The 17,415-nt window shown below is 51.5% G+C and overlaps 1 protein-coding gene across 1 annotated transcript in view; it reads left to right on the forward strand.

Annotated features, from left to right (window-relative positions):
* BRINP2 (BMP/retinoic acid inducible neural specific 2) overlaps nt 1–16,335 on the forward strand; it is a 106,900-nt gene extending 90,565 nt beyond the window's left edge. Inside the window, exons 5-8 of the mRNA XM_032838741.1 lie at nt 7,000–7,105; nt 9,701–9,937; nt 12,516–12,738; nt 14,290–16,335. Of these exons, the coding sequence (XP_032694632.1) occupies nt 7,000–7,105; nt 9,701–9,937; nt 12,516–12,738; nt 14,290–15,406 (1,683 nt within the window). The 3' untranslated portion in view covers nt 15,407–16,335. The remainder of the gene's footprint in view (nt 1–6,999; nt 7,106–9,700; nt 9,938–12,515; nt 12,739–14,289) is intronic.
* Nucleotides 16,336–17,415: the final 1,080 nt, after the last annotated feature.

The following is a 17,415-nucleotide window of genomic DNA, read 5'->3' on the forward strand; positions in this document are numbered from 1 at the left end:
TAAAACTGTTGAATGATCAGAATATTTCTTACCTCGATGGCTTTCTGTGAGGATCAAATAGAAAAATAGAATGCTTGAGACACGGCATAATTGGAGCTTAAAAAAGGATAATTTCTCTTCTTAACAAAACCATCAGGCTATCGAAGATCTATCCCTACTGTTCTTTTGTCTCTTTTCAGGCTGGCTCCTGCCTCAGCCCTTCACTTACCACTTCTGTCATGTAGCCCAGTCCTAGCCAACGAGTTGTCTGTATTCAAATATATGCACATCCCTGGCACCTGCTGTTGGTTTTGTCTGTCTACCGAAGTGCCTTTCCCTCATCCTTCTTTGGTCAAGTCAAAAAGGTGACTCCTTTGTGAAGCCTTTTCTGACTTCCAAGGTAGTTAAATGCTCCTCTGCAGTGTCTCAAGCACGTGCCTCTTTTACAGGGCACATCATTTGAACTGTAATTGCTAGCTAACATGGTGACCTCTGAGACTCTGAGGTCCTTGTGGGAGGGACTGGGGTCTTACTCATCTTTGGTTGCTGGTGAGAGTACAGAGCTTGCCACATTATGGGTGATGAGTAAAGGTTTGTTGACTGACTGACTGAGTCACTGACCCTGTTTTCCACATAGGTTAGGTTCTTCTCAGTATGTGTACAAGGGCACAGTAGCACGGTCAGTTGAAAGAAACAAAGGTACTCAAGGTCACTTGAGCATAAAGGCGATTGGGCAGGAGGACTGTGGTGAAGACTATCACAGATCTCCAAGGATGAGATACTAAGTGCCTTCCAGACGCATGGGTCTTGTTGAAGGGTGGTGAGATGCCCAGGTTACTGTCTCTGTTTCTTGTTGGAACATGTGCCATCTGTTTTCCTTCATCTGCTTCATCTTCCGGCTTCTCTTGTGCAAGTTCTTTCCTTTGTTTTCTCTAGGCGTTTCTGTACACCAGTGACTCCAGATTACATTTAGCTCTGCCTTGCTCTGGAGCTGACTCTGGCCCACGCGGAACACTGCTCTCTCAGCGGGGACCATCAGGGCAGGGACCACTCTTGTTCATAGTCGTAGTCTCCATTCCTGGCACATAAGAATCACTTGATAATTATTTATTCTGAACTTCAAGGGTATCTACCACCACCCTTTAAATTTTTCCTCTCAGTATCACAGTTCTAAATTCCTGGAGGAAAAATGTCTGGTTCAAGGTCCAATTTAGTCCAATACAAAGAGTCTAACCCATTGTCTCGGGTGCGGCTCCCCGAACTCCTCTCTTTGGCGAAGTCTGCAGGTGGCAGAGTGAGAGATGGGAAGGAACCCCAAGCCACGTCTGTTCTAGTGCCTATGGCCTGCAGAAGCACTTTCCAGAACTAGAGCCACTGCCCATCCCCACAGAATGGGGCCACCATCCTTGGAAGTCTCTTTTTGGAATTCCTCCGGTCACACAGGGGGTGTGAGATGATAATTCATCTTCCACTGGGTCGATCAGCCTGGAGTTTTCTCTGGTGAGGAGTGCAGTGTGCTCTCCCCATGAGATGCAGTTCAGAGAATCACAAGAGTACAAGGACCATTTAGTGTTTTCCCCTACTTCCATTCCTCTAGGTCCTCATCCTCACAGAGCTTACTGAGGTCTGGAGAACCAGGGACCTGTCCAAGAGCACCCTGCCAAACGAGGAGCAAAGGGAGATCTTGGCACCTCACCTGTCCCACCACTCTGCTCACTTGATAGGGTTGAGCTGTCCATTCTGTCTTGGCTGTAGAGTGTTCCACCAGAGCCATTTCTTTGCTCTAACATACTTTTCCAGACTCACAGAGCAAGGGCCAGTAGGCTGGGCGCATCCCTGCTACCTAATGCGCCCGAGGTGGCTCTGCGGCCCCTGCTGCCCACTTGCCTCTACTGAATGCGCCTTTGCGACCATGGAGCGGGCTTCTTGCACTGTCATGACTCTGGATCGAGGGGGGTGGCCTGAGGCGCTCTGCTCACCTGCTCAGCCTTGGTGAAGGAAAAATCCTCCAGCACATCTGCCTGTTTCTTATTTCTGTAAGCAGGTGTGCTTCTACTTCCTACCCCTCGCTAGCCACTTGTTTTCACCAACACGGAGCGAGAGGCATGCTGGCCCCTTTAGTTTATCCGACACATTGCTCGGAGACCCCACTGAAAACCCCACTCTGCTGTAAGGTTGACCCTGATCGGTACACAGCTCCATTGCAGGATTTGTCACGTTACACTGCAGCTGGCGACATCCCCATTGGCACCTCCCTGTGCCCACAGGTGTGACAGGAGGGCTTAGTGCAGGAGGGACTCCGCAGCACGCACGTGGTTCCAGGTCCCCTCGCGGCGGCTGCCACGTGCTGAGACACTCAGTAAAGCGCTTGATAGCTGAAGGCAGGTGAAGGCAGGCTGCCTGGCTTAGTGGGAAACAAACGTGCTCAAGTGAGAAGACTTGGGATTGGGTTTCAGCCTCAGTGCTCATCAAGGTCAAGTCGTGACCTTGAGAAGTCCGTGGACTCCAGGACATGGAGTTACCAATGATTTGACTTGCCTGTAGTCAGGGCTTACATTCGGCTGGTTCGGCTAGACCAATTATTAGAATATTAAACTGCTTCCATGACAGCTGGTAAGCCTGGGAGGGGAGGAGAGCTGCTAGCGGACGAGCCTGTTTCTCGGTGGCAGCAAACCCTCTACCTAGTCGAAGGTGGGAAAAGGACTTGGTTTGATACGTTCCAGAGCTTACTGAAAAGAGCCCACCCAAAACCCCAGTGGGTCCCAGGATGGCAAAAAGAAGCGATTCTCACAAAGCGTCCTTAAAAAGGCTTGTGTGAATTCCTCAGCACAGCAGCCTGGGGCTCAGCCTGCTGCTCTTTGAGGCACACACCGTGGCTGCGCTCGCCCTGCCAGGCCCTGTCGAGAGAAGGGGCCGGATGGCAGTGAGAAGCCTGTTTCCGGCGCTTAGCTTTGCAGGTGTCTCCCGAGGTAGGGCAAGAGCAGCGGGGCCGCGAAGGGCACGGGGAGGAGAGCAGGCTCGCTGGAAGGAGGGCATGTACGAGCCAGTATTTACGGAAAATTGGATGTGCTAATGAACCTGAGATCCATCAGGGCTTTCTGAAGGCAGGACAGTCTCTGTCAACAGACCAATTAGCACACAATTATTTTCCCTTTCTGAAAGCTTATCGGAGATGCTATTTGAATGTGTGCGCCTGAGTGGTGCTCTCCATTATCTCTATGGGCCCTTTTTGTAATCTGCCAAAGCTATCTGTGTCTGCTACAGAGAAAGCACAGGGTTCTCTGGACTCCCCCTCTAGAGACTCTGGGACTCTCATCCCTGGGGGGAAGGGGTCTTCCTTCAGGCATCCAGCTTATCAAGCCAGTGCCCAGGCACTATCTGGAAGAGGACCCTCTACATGTCCTGTTTTCCTTCCTTCCCATCTCGTTCTGTCTCTCAGGACAGAGGTGGCTCAGAGCAGAATGGCAGTGGAGAAAGCGGTCCCTTTGGGATCTAGTGTCATCTGAGTGAGCCTTCCTCCTTCTCGATCTGGCTTGGCTCCTTCCCTCTAAGGAAGTGACCGTGGGGATCAGAGTCTGTGTCTCTTCCTCGTTCCTGTCCTCATGCCACAATTAACAAAGGGAAGCTACCCACATCCTCCATGACTTACCTAATTGATTGTCCTCTTGTGGAACTGACCTTCGGAAATAGCCAAGTCAAGGTCAGAAAACCACCTCAGAGCCAGCCTGGAATGCTGCATAAAATGGTGCTGGTGGTGGTGGGGACCCAGATGGGTTGGTGGCAGGTAGACAGGGAGTGTGGGGGCATAAGGGAGAGGAGAGCGGCTGTTCACTGGTCTCCTCCTTGGTGGGTTGTCCTACTCCTCCCTGAGCCATGTAGCTCCCTCCCTGCCTGGACCCAGTGCTGGTGAGCAGCCAGCTCAGGGGTGGGTGGATGGAAAAGCCAGCGCAGATCTCCACAACAGTGTGGTGGCCAGGTCACCTGGAGGCGGGGAGAGGCAAGCGTCCTAAATACCACACCCACCCACCGTCTCACCCGCCATTCCACCCTGCCCTCAGTCCATCCCACTCCAGAAGAGCTGGGCTTGTCCATGGCCACGGCTCCTCTTACAGGCATTTTCACACAGAGATGAAGACCTTGCCTTGAAGGAGGCCTGGCCCTGCCTTCCCACTGGTGTGACCGCTAGCCCATCCGCCGCTCACTCAGTACACGGCCATTACTCAGCACCTAGTGCTCACCTGTGGAGGGAGGCAGGTGCATGTGTAACAGCCCGAACGCTGGGCTTACGGAAGCACGTTTCTTCCTGTCTCTGAACTCCTGGTGGCAGCGCCTGTGCCTTACTCAGGGTGAGTTCTGGATGCTCCTTGCATAGTTAAGTGAATAAATGGGCGAGTGAGAGAAGGTGTGAATGAGAGGAATGAATCCGAGCCCTGTAGGTAACTAGGTGTGTGACCTTGAATAAATCATTTCACCTACCTGGCCAAGGGCTCCTTATCTGTAGTATTAGGATACGGTGGTCTCTCGAGTCTATACAGTTTGTTTTGCCCCGGGTTCACATTCCGAGCAGAGGGCAGGCAGATCACTGAACTAGTTTGGATGAACTGCTCTATTGATACTTGTTTTTAGGCGTGATGTCACCCAGAGGGGTTTAACTCTATTTTCTGCAGTCCTTTGACACACCCTCACAGGAGACAGGAGGAGACTGAGGACTCAAACATTAAAATCCTGTTTTAGCTACTCTCAGCTCTGTGGCCTCGGGCACCAAAACTCTGTGAACCTTGGTTTTCTTCTTCAGAGAGTGATAGTAGCGAGGTTTGTCTCAGAGTTTCTGTGAAGGTTAAAAGAGATGCCATTGGGGGATGAACTTGGCAGCCGTAGGGTAGTCATTCCTGCCCCTGTCATGCTCTTGGTCCCGTTCTTTATTCGGGCTGGGTTTGCTGCTTTTCGTGCGCTGTGTCTGTCTATGCCTTGGTCTCTGTCTGTAATCACCTCTTTTTCTCCTAATTCTCTCCTCTTTCCCCTCCATTCCTACTCATCCTTCATGGCTCACCTCCCCCACGAAGACTTCCCAGACTAATTTAAGTCACGAGGTTCTCTCCCATCTGTCTCCCTACCTTATTTCTAGTCCGTATCAAACCAGACTTCATTTTTTAAAAGACTTTATTTATTCATTTGACAGACAGAGATCACAAGTAGGCAGAGAGGCAGGCAAAGAGAGAGAGAGAGAGAGGAAGAAGCAGGCTCCCTGCTAAGCAGAGAGCCCAATGTGGGGCTCGATCCCAGGACCCTGGGATCATGACCTGAGCCAAAGGCAGAGGCTCTAACCCGCTGAGCCACCCAGGCACCCCCATGAGTACTTATTAAGACTAAAACTACTAAATTCTCTTTAAAAATGTCATTTCTACTTTGCTCGTCACCTGGTGACTCCCCCGCCACCCCGTAACCTGCAGGGTGCTGGACATTTTCACGACACACGTTCCAGCTGTGTGTTACAGCTTATGCTCACCCCTTCTCCTTGCAGAGAACTTCCCTTCCCTTTTCTTCCTGGCTGCTTCTGTTTCTCTTTATTATTATTTATTTCATTTTACTTTTTATTTTAATGCCTGTATAGTTAACATACCATGTTATAGTACATCCAGGTGTATAATACAGAGATTCACTAAGACGCCTACTTATTCTTAAGGACCTGTTCAGTTGAGTCTCCTCTGTTGCTGCTTCCCTTCCGCTCCCTCTCTCTGCTCGGAGCTCTGTTTTCCTGAGTGCGCACTGACACAGGGCTTCTGCTCGACTTGGGTGCCTCGCCGCCATTTGCATTGTGCACCTGCCTCTCCCCCAGGGTGTCATTTCCTAGAGGACACCGTGCCTAACTTGCACATCTCTCCGCTCACTGAGTCTCCGCCCCACAAAGCCTGGCACATATTACACATGCTCTAAGTTACTGAGTGTCTGCTATGTGCCAGGCACTGTGTTCGTTGCTGTTGACAGCCTGGTGACGAAGGTGAATAGAAGCCTAGCCCCGGGGAGCCTTTAGTGTGTGGAGGACCCAGACTTTAACCAGATCTTTATGGAAAGGGATGGAAACTTCTACGCCTACTGCAGGGCAGAGGTGCCGGGAGCCAGGAGAGAGGGTCCGAGATATCAGGGCCGACTCCTTGAAGAACTCCAGGAAAGGCACTCTATGAATGTCTGATGAATTGTTTGGAATTGAACAGCAGCTGCTCAATAAATACTGTTGATTGGTTGATTGATTGTTGGCAAAGCTCTCGGAGATCCCAGCAAGAAAGGGCCGCGGGTCCCCATCATTCTTATTAGGGAATTATTTCAGTGCATTTAAAGCTCCCCATTTTTCATCTAATACTTTAAAAACATCAGAGAAAAATGGATAGGCCAACTTTATAATATTTTAAAATGATTCAGTGGTGTTTTGGAATATTACATGGCTATAAGAGTTGATGTATATTTAATATACTTATTAAAGTATGCAGTAAGCCCATGGCTGATTTTCTCTAAGGACATCTCAGTGGCGAGGTGGGACTTAAATGTTTAATACTAATAATAATACTCGTAACTCCTATTTCTCTAGTGCTTTTCATCCTCGGGATCCCTAAAGCTGCAAGCACCACATCGAGTGGATGCAGCTGGGCTTGCCAGCCGGCTGACGGCATCCACATCTGGACTCCTGTCTCCCTCTGGGGGAGGTAGTGGGGGGACTCAGGCTTAGAGGTCCATCTTCCTTTGCCTACGTTGAATTTTTTCTTCCCAGAGGCGAATTCCCTTTGGCTCCCTCGGAAGCCTCGCACTGTGTACAACCTGCTGCTGGCCGCCCTCCACCACCAGTACTCACCCAGTTAGAACAAGGAAGGAAGGTGGCTTCATGCCCCTGGGGGAAGGGAAACGCATGCGCTCTTGGGCTGCTCAGGGACAAGACAAGGGGCCTGAGGTCAGATGGCTGGAGAGGGAAGCACCTAGGGGCTGGTCTTCACTGGGCATCTAAATCCACAGTGTGCCCTCCTTCTCTAGGTCACGGAGACAAGGACTGGCCCTCTGGGCTGCAGCAACTACGACAACCTGGATTCGGTCAGCTCTGTCCTGGTACAGAGTCCGGAGAACAAAGTGCAGTTACTGGGTAAGTGGTCCCGCGATGGGAGGGGTGTCAAAATCTTTCACATCTCCTGAAAAACGTGGCTCACCAAGGAGCAGGAGAAGGTCCTGGGTGCCTCATTTGGCTAAACCCTGCCAAGGACCAGAACGACCAGGAGTTCTGGGACCCGTATGAAACAACTTTCCCTCATTCTTTTGGGAGATTTTTCTGACATGGTTTATCCTGCACCCAAGACTACTCTTCATACCACTTGGCACCCACACCTTCACATGTGTTAGTCCTCCCCAAGACCCCTGTCACTATCCTGCAGCAATACCACATCCATACTTTGGCCTGGTTTGATGATCTCCTTTGTTGCCCAAAGAACCCTCCACTTTGTCCTAAGGACACACTGGGGAACAGCTAGCCTTTGCAGAGTGGTTATGGGGCCACCATCTCTAGCTCAGCTGAGAGCTTTACAAACTGTGGGGTCATTGGCTACCCCAAGAGTGGTCTCTACTTTCTGTGATTAGTCTGTCCTCTCCCTTGGGAGATCAAAGTCAGGAGAACAGTTTGAGAGGAAGGGGAGCCCTCACTGGAGACAGAACTAGACAAAACAGCCTTGCAAACAGGAAAGCAAAAAGACGGGGTGGCATGAGGCCTGGAGGCTGGGAGGTTAAGGGGAGGCACTCAGCTCCTGCTGCCTGTCCCCCAAGCATCCTGGGCCAGGGCTATGCAAACTGATTCAAACAGAGCTGTTTGGCAATGGGAAAAGTTCATTTTTCTTAAGGCCTAACTGAATTGGACTCTGTTTAAGATATTATTGTCTCGGTATTATAAAATCAATAGCCCTCACCCAGGATCTACGATTACAAATTCCAGGCAACCTGAGCTAGATGCAACCCATCAGCACTTTCAGAATCAAGGAATATATAAAACAAAGGAGTAAAAGACTCCTTGCTTTAGAGAGGCACCTCATGCCATTAGCGTCCCTCTTCTCCTGTCCCTCTGTGGGCTGGGTTTGCATCTGGAAATTAGCGATGAGTGAAGTTCGGAATGTCTGGTGGTTCATTTGGAATGGTTTATGCCATTTAATTTTATAGCTCATCACTCATGCAGACATTGCTCGGGGCACTTATTTTATAGCAATGGGAAATGTTATGGTGAGGAGGAGGGAGGGAGTGGGGTAGGTGAAGAGAAAGGACTTGGAAGGGTGTGCGTCGAAAGCAAGCGTGTGGACAGGGTGTGTGGGCTGGGCTGCTCAAGTGCCAGCTGTGGGCACGACATGAGGAGAGGAGAATTTAGGAGTGTTCAGAATAGGAGGCAGACCTTAAGCAAGAACAACGAGCACCCACTGCTGCTAGAGTTCTAAGTTATGTTCCGAGGTCTGCTGAGACGAGGAAAACATACTTTGGGCACTCTGATTTCCTGCCAAGGACAAGGTTACGGGCGTGACAGTAAAAAGCTGGCAGATATTTGAGGAGAGGGGAGCTTATTGTACCCAGAAGTTCTCCTGTCCCTCACCCTTCTGGCATAGTCTCTCACAAGGTCCCTACTGGGGAGCCTCTTGCAGGTCTGACCTCGAACCTGGCCAGGCTGCCTGCCTCCAACAGCATGCCTGTCCTTCATTCACCTCTTGATATGTTTCCAACAGCCATCCTGAGTGGCTTGAAGCTGATTCGGGAATATATTCTGCTACTGGTAAAATAATACCCACCACAGATGGGTAGGAAAACTGAAGCTTGGAGCAATTTAGTGGATTATATCCAAGATCAGAGGCAGCTAATTAGAAAAGAGCTGAGCACCATTCATACCTGCCCAGGCTTGACTGAACTTAGGATGCCCACCACCAGCTAACTTTCCAATCCCCTGAAGAGTTAAAGTGAACTGAGACAGGCGGCCGGTCCCAGTGATGCAGTATGACCTGATGGTACCAGGGGCAGGTCTGACACCAAGCCAATTTCAAGAGCACTGTCACTCGAGCAGGTGGCTGAGGCCACTGAGCTCGGATCTCCTCCCCTAGAAGAGCCTCAGTCTGCCCAGAACTTTATGTATGATCATATACACAAAGTACTTGGTGTGGGGCCTGGCTGCTACATATCAGCAACCCTTGTCCCCACTTCCTAACAGAGCGGCCCCCTTGGTCATCAGAACTGGGGTGGGAGCCCCGGGACGGGGGTCAGCATAACATCTTAGGATGTCTGCTGCTCAGCTCAGAGAAGCCAGAACCAGGATGGCTGTGGAAAGCAGAACAAAAAGTCCATTGAGCCTTGATTCCTCCCCTGTGAGGGCTGTAAGCTCTCCTTCCAGTTCCCATCCTAGAAATGCTGATGCGCAGCCAGTAAGGCCATCCGTGTGATACGCGGGCTCTCAATTTGGCTGACAGGAGGGGTTTGCCTAAGCCTTGGGCTTTGATGCTCCTCATCTGCATTTTCAGACCCCTCCCACCTGTCCCCCGGGGCAGCCTGACCCTTTTTACCCAACCAGCTCTACAGGGTCAGGCCCTGGCATGACCGGCCATTCTTGGGCCCAGAATGCACAAGTGTGCAGAACCCCAGCTGGGGATCCTGCAGCCCTGAGTGTGGGACACCAAGTCCCTACCGGCCCTACCCCACAATCACCGGGATGGCCTTTCCCCAGGCCTGCAGGTGCTGCTGCCCGCGTACCTGCGTGAGCGCTTTGTGGCCGCGGCACTCAGCTATATCACGTGCAGCTCCGAGGGCGAGCTCGTCTGCAGGGGGAACGACTGTTGGTGCAAGTGCAGCCCCACCTTTCCGGAATGCAACTGTCCCGACGCTGACATCCAGGCCATGGAGGATAGCCTGCTACAGATCCAGGACTCCTGGGTGACCCACAACCGGCAGTTTGAGGAGTCAGGTGAGCAGTCGGCTGGCCCCCATTTCCTCCCTGGCAATGGGGAATGGCTGGGAGGTGCAGGACTGGAATGTGGGAAATGCAGCATGGGTCCTGGCTCACCCACCTGTGTCCGTGACCCCTAGCGGGTTATATCACCCTGCAGGTCTCAAGTGGTTATCTTTGTTGTCGATGCAAATGGACATGACCCCTACCAAAAAGATGGACGTAGTAAGTTCAGGTGAATATATTCGAGGGCATAGGCCTTGCCTGCACATAAGGTGCACAAGGACTATTTGTTGGATTACTGAAGTACTAGAAGCACCCAGTACATGCACCCAGTACATGCTGATGAGGGCTTGTTGCGGGTACAACGAATGTCAACATTACCTTGAGATCTAGATTCAGGACCTGATTTTGAGTCCATGCTCAGAGTGTCCTTTGAACCTTTGTGTCCCCTGACATTTTTATGTTGAAAATACAATGCCCAGGGAGGCGGGGCCTTTGGGAGGTGACTAAGGGATTGGTGCTCTTATAAAAGAGGCCCCAGAAGGATCCCTCTCCCCTTCTACCACGTGAAGACACAGTGAAGAGTTAGCCCTCTGCGACACAGAAGAGGGCCTTCACCAGAACCTGACCATGCTGGCGTCCTGATCTTGGACTCTCGGGTCCTTGAACCACGAGAAATGAATTTTTGTGGCTTATCAGCCAACCAGTATGTGGCATTTTCTGAGAGCAGCCCCCAAAGAAAAAGACACTCTGTTACTGACTGGTTTTATGACCTCGTATTAGCCGTGCAGCTTCACAATACCCCCATTTCCCCATCTGTAAAAGAGGGAAAGTGATCACAATGGGTGGATAGGAGGCTCACGTGGGAAAGTGTAGGATAAAATTCATGTATAAATAACTCTGGTACATTCGTACACTTCAACACTAAATAAGCAGTAGTTCTGTGGATATAGCTCGGGAACATAATGTTGGGTAAAATGAAGCAAAATGAAAAAGGTTATGTATTTTGTATACATAGTATATCAATATAATAATACTGTAACATGTATTAAATATAAGACATATTTAATACTATTTATATGATGCTTTAAAACATACTAGCCGATACTTAATATTTTTACAGATAAATGTGTTTGTAGAAAACGTGAAGAAATATATGGTAGCTACTGAACATCTAAGAAAGTGGTTGATGGAGAGGGGAAGTTTACGGCCTTCGATTATATATTCTCACTGCCTTATTTCTCAAAAACAAAACAGAACAAAAGACTGAAGCCAGTAAAGCAGAATGCCTAAATCTAGGTGGTGAGCACACAGGGGTTTGTCCTGTTACTCCCTGTGCTCTTTTGTGAGCTTAAATGTTTTATAAAAAGAACGATGAGGGGCACCTGGGTGGCTCAGTCGGTTAAGCATCTCACTCTTGATTTTGGCTCAGGTCATGTTCTCAGGATCGTGAGGTCGAGCCCCATGTCAGGCTCTCTGCACTGGGTATGGAGCCTGCTTAAGAGTCTCTGCCTTTCTCTGTCTCTCAAAAACAAAAACAAAAGACCAAACCCAATTACATACATCCTAGTTGTTAATGTCATCACCAGGTATGATTCTCAAACCATTGGGAGAGGGGTAGAGGGGCAAATAACCAGGTGCTTGAGAAATCAGAATGAGTTGAGGCCCCGTGCATTGTCATTTCAAGTCCCAGACACGGCAGTTAATTGCTAAGAACATTCCAGTCCCCACAGCCCCAGCTGAACTGGGTTGTGATGGTGGGACATGTTCAGTGCTGCTTACTGTGGAACATGATGTTGGGCTCCCACCACCATCGGTTATTTACTGCTAATGAGTAAATGAGGGCTATCTGGACCCCCACCAGTGGCTGCAGGTCCCAAGTAAGCAGATCTGGGTGTGAGTTCAGCAAACATGGTGTGCCCGGGAAGCTCAGAGAGCTCAGACTTGCAACAGGCACTGAGAGCCAGAGAGCGTCTTGCTTCTGGATTAGCCACGGGAAAGACCAGGAATCTGCCAAGAGCCGAAGCTTGAAAGACAAAGGGTGTTCCAGAGTCTGAGGAAGGATGTGGACAGGAGAGGCTGGGCGCAGGGACTGGAGGTTTCTAAGCAGCTTTCTGAGCTGGGTGCTCCGTGTCTCTGTGTCCGCACTCACCGGCCGTGCACTCGTCCCTTCGTGACTGCCGCACAGCTTCCCCGGGGTGTCTCTGGTGTGACTGAAGGGGACGGGCCTGTGGCAGTTGTGAATGATGTATAAGGAGTTACCGAGGGAGAAAGCGGTGCATCCAAGGTCATTGGCAAAAGCAGCACCTCTGGCCTGCTTGGGCAGGACAGAAATCTGGTTTGAAATTCAGAAGCCTATTAGGGGCAGGAAAGAGAGAAAAGAATCCTAAAGCTATTGTTTATGGTATGTTAAATATTTTCCAAATAAAGCTGTTGAAAAGGAAATATATCCAAGGGCCTGGGAGAGTCGGTGGGAAGCCTCCTTCCTCAGGCAGGGACTCACCAAGGCCCGCTGGGTCTGGGCAGTGCCCTCCTGCCCCTCCCAGGGTCTGCATGGTGCTCCCTGAGCGCCACTCTGTGTCCTTGCCCGCAGAGGAATTCCAGACCCTGCTGAAAAGGCTGCCAGACGACAGGTTCCTGAACTCCACGGCCATCTCGCAGTTCTGGGCCATGGACACCAGCCTTCAGCACCGCTACCAGCAGCTGGGGGCCAGCCTGAAACTGCTGTTCAAGAAGACCCATCGGATCGTCCGCCGGCTCTTCAACCTGTGTAAGCGCTGCCCCCGGCAGCCTCGCTTCCGCCTGCCCAAGGAGAGGTGAGCTTCCCGGCTGCCGGGCCCGAGCTCGGCACCTTCCCCCGGAGTGGCTGAAGCTGGGGGGTCCTCTGTCCCACAGGGGAGAGCCGGCCGTGGGGACCCATGTGAGGCCTTGGGAGAGTCTCCTGCCGTCTTTACCTCCTTATGTGTCCTGCTCAATTCTGACTTGTGTCTGAAGTGAGGGAGAGGAAACAGAGGCTAATTGTACTTCTGTATAAATTATGGTAGATTCCAATGTGTTAATAATACTCTGATTCTCACTCATTTTTATTTTAAGGCTTTTTTTTTTTTTTAGGGAAGAAAGGGGTGGAGTTGTAGCTCACACTCCGACTGCATACAGTGAGAATACGCACATCGGGTTGTTTTACACAAGCGACTGCTCTCAGTCACAGGAGGGGAAGGCGAGGCAGGGCTCCCTGGCCTCCGACGCTCACTCCTCCCCACCTTGGGTGCCCAGTGGGTCAACAAGTGCACACAGCATATCCTGATTTTAAGCAGTGTGTTTGGGGGTGGGGGTATTTGTTCATTGGGAAGATCTAATAAATACACAGAAACCCCCAAACTGCAAAATTTTAACTATGTGGTGGCCACTTAAAGTCACATTCCCGGAACATAAATCAGAGGCATGGTCTAGTAAAAAGCGGGAGCCGGAGAGAAAAGCCACCTTGGAGAAGGAAGTCTCAGCCAGACTGTATGGGAGAGATAGAAGTGGGGCGCTGGGGGGGGGGGGGGCTTGTCTCACCCAGTAGAGGTGCCGCTCGCACTGAGGCCCGGGGAAGGAGGGAAGCGTGAGTGGAGAGCTCGGGCCAGCAGAGGCTCTGAGGCACTTACCTGGTTTCTGAGAACTTGCTCGCCAAACCCGTGGCGTCCCTGCTCTCGCGGCATCCACAGAGAGGCCGTCTGGGAACACATCACCAGTAGACAATAATGTCCAATCCTGATCCCTGCCATGCATTACGTGAAAACAAGAGAGCGACTGGGTAGTTCTTTTGAAAAGGGTGTCACGGGAGACCTCTTTGAGGGGGGGATCAGAGGAGCTGAGATGTCAATCGGAAGAGGGAGCCAGCCATAGGAAATTCCTGTTCCTGGTGGCAAAGTGACAGAAGAAGAGGGAATAGAAAAGATAGCGTTGGAGAAGTGGGAAAGAACCTGATGGGACGCTGGGAAGCGGGGAGAGCCAGTTGTTGGACAGTCTTACCTGGAAGGCTGACAAGTGCAGAAGGGGTTTTGATGCAGAGGCTGCGGGAGATCTCCCGCAGGCTGCAGAGGGAGCGAAGGAGGTGGTACTGGGGCGGGATGAGGCTGGCTGCTCGCTGGGCAAGTCTGGTGTTAAGTATTTCTGGTGTTGATCTGTCCGTCAGACGCTGCGCTGCGGGCCTGACTCCACCATTCCAGAGTGGTGCGGCAGGGGGTTTCCATCATGCAGGGGACTTGGGGCTCTTGTCCTTCTCATTACCTCTCCTGCCTATCGGTCAGTGTCCTCCCACCCTCGGGGGAGATGGCGGTGGGCTTCCTCTGACTCCCTGTTTATGTCTACCTCCCTTCCCCAAGGTCCTTGTCCTATTGGTGGAACCGAGTCCAGTCGCTCCTCTACTGTGCAGAGAGCACCCTTCCCGGCACCTTCCTGGAGCAGAGCCATAGCTGCACCTGCCCCTACGACCAGTCTTCCTGCCAGGGCCCCATCCCGTGTGCCGTGGGGGAGGGGCCCGCCTGCGCCCACTGCGCTCCGGACAACAGCACGCGCTGCGGGGGCTGCAACCCGGGCTACGTGCTGGCGCAGGGCTCGTGCCGGCCAGAGGTGGCCGAGTCCCTGGAGAACTTCCTGGGGCTGGAGACGGACTTGCAGGACCTAGAGCTGAAGTACCTGCTGCAGAAGCGGGACAGCCGCATCGAGGTGCACTCCATCTTCATCAGCAACGACATGCGCCTGGGCAGCTGGTTCGACCCCTCGTGGAGGAAACGCATGCTTCTCACGCTCAAGAGCAACAAGTACCAGCCGGGGCTGGTGCACGTGATGCTGGCGCTGTCCCTGCAGATCTGCCTCACCAAGAACAGCACCCTGGAGCCGGTCATGGCCGTCTACGTCAACCCGTTCGGGGGCAGCCACTCTGAGAGCTGGTTCATGCCCGTGAGTGAGGGCAGCTTCCCCGACTGGGAGAGGACTAATGTGGACGCAGCCGCCCAGTGCCAAAACTGGACTATCACCCTGGGGAACAGGTGGAAGACCTTCTTCGAGACAGTCCATGTTTACCTGCGGAGCCGGATCAAGTCCCTGGATGACAGCTCCAACGAGACAATCTACTACGAGCCCCTGGAGATGACCGACCCCTCCAAGAACTTAGGATACATGAAAATCAACACCTTGCAGGTCTTTGGCTACAGCCTCCCCTTTGACCCGGACGCCATCCGGGACTTAATTCTCCAGCTGGACTACCCGTACACTCAAGGTTCCCAGGACTCTGCCCTCTTGCAGCTCATAGAGCTCAGGGACCGGGTAAACCAGCTTTCCCCACCCGGCAAAGTCCGGCTCGACCTTTTCTCCTGCTTGCTCCGGCACCGGCTCAAGCTGGCCAACAACGAGGTGGGCAGGATCCAGTCCTCCCTGAGGGCTTTCAATTCCAAGCTGCCAAACCCCGTGGAGTACGAGACAGGCAAACTCTGTAGCTAATGGGGGCCCCACTCCAGGGCTGGGGAGGGAGGTAGTCCAGGGTGATCCACCGATCCCGGGGCACAGAGATCATCCGAGCCCTCACCTTAGTGCCAACAGGGTTCTCCCTTGGGACTTGCAGCACCCAGCTGTCGGGACCTCAGGGCTTGGCCTGAAGCAGGCAGGAGAGAAAGAAACAGCCACTGCACACACGCACACACTCACCATGTGCGTGCGCACGCGTGCACACACACGCATACATGCTCACTCACACAGGGAGGCTACAATTCAGCAGCCTCAAATCTGTAAAGTCGGTGCTTTCGAATGATGCAGTTGAAGCAGAGGAGCCAAGGGAGAGATTAAGCAAAAGAACCAGCCAAACCATGAAAAAATAAATCCTGAAAAGTGATTCTTATCATTCAAGGAAGCAAGAGGGGGCACAGCGGTAGGAAATAGAGCAGCTCCTCCTCCCCCTCCGTGGAGTCACTTTTGTATTCTTTTTAACCTGATTTCTTAAAATGGCATTGTTTCGTGATGACCCATGTTGGTTCTTACTTTTTGTATGCTGCCTTGTCTGTGCCCTCCCAGACACTGACTGCTTCTCAAGCCGGCGCCCCCGGGAAACTCAAGGGGACACTGACAGGACCGCGCGGGCAGGCAGGCAGCCTTGCTCTGCGCCCCCCTCCTCCTCCCTCGGCCCCCTTGCTTCCTCGGCCTCACCACTTTGCTCCCTGTCCCCCTCGTGGTCCAGCCGGAGCTCCTCTTGCAACAGCACCCATTCCGCCCAAGAAAGCAGCTCCGTCAAGTTAGAAAGAGACGATGTATAGGGAAGTGTTCTTTTTTAAAAACAAAACAAAACAAAACAAAAATATTTATTTTGTGATTGTTTTCTTTGTCAATCTGCTCCAGCCACATGAACATATGAGTAAAAGTTTACCTGGTTTAATATATCTTCTTAGAAGGTCTTTCTTTAGGGGGAAATGAGAAAAAGAAAAAAAAAAGTATAGCTCCCTGGACTGCCTGGAATTTTTTTTTTTTAATTGCTCTGTGTGTGATACATGAGTATTCATGGGGAGTGGATACGGCTGTGGGGGAGGCTGGCCGATTAGTGTGGCTTTCACAAGTGAATGATGTCTGGCTTAACTGTGTGTGTGTGTGTGCGTGCACGCGTGCGTGGTGCACCTGTGTTTATGTGGGGGTTGTTAAATGAACGGAGTGAGGCAGAACCCTCCCAGAGTTCTCTTGCTACCCGCCTCCCTCCCACACCTTTTCCCAGGCATGAGAACTAGCACAGGTCCTATAGCCAGGATTTCCCACTATCAAGAGAGGTGCATCCAAGTCCCTGTTCACAAGGGGAACCGCAGGCTTTGTGCTGGGTGCGTACCTGGGAAGGGGGGCTGCTCTTTGCCGATGCTGCGGACATCAGGAGAGTTCCCCACACTCTCTGCACCTTACGAATGATGCGGACATGGCACTGGTTTTCTCCATTCTGTCTGATGACCACTTTCACAGCCTAAAAAGCAGGATGACCTACACCACACAGAATAAGGCATCATTGTCACCATAGTGTCTCCCCCAGGTGGTCTGAGAAGCATTTCATAGCAAATCTCTTGGAGAACCACTGCCCTATCTATTCTCCACAGGCTCCAAGTACAGTGTGGAGGCATGATGAGCCCCATTTTCTTCAGGCAAAAGTCACCACATACATACCAAGTGCTCCATTCCCAGCCTGGGCTATAGCTCCGCCAGCACAAAATGAACTGGGAGATGAAAAGGATAGTCCTATCTACGTGTCCCCAAACCTCCTATGTTTATTGTTGCCTAGAGAAGAATTCGGTATCATATTTTTAAAATTTTTTAAAAATTATTTTTATTAACACATCATGTATTATTTGGCCCAGGGGTGCAGGTCTGTGAATTGTCAGGCCTATTCACTTCACAGCACTCACCACATCAGCATCATATTTAATCATGGTACCATACTTCAACCCACAAGGACCTGAAATCCAGCATTTCTTTCTTCACAATAC

Source organism: Lontra canadensis, unplaced genomic scaffold, assembly GCF_010015895.1.
Source record: "Lontra canadensis isolate GAN:19392208 unplaced genomic scaffold, GSC_riverotter_1.0 scaffold106, whole genome shotgun sequence".
Classification (NCBI taxonomy): Eukaryota; Metazoa; Chordata; class Mammalia; order Carnivora; family Mustelidae; genus Lontra; species Lontra canadensis.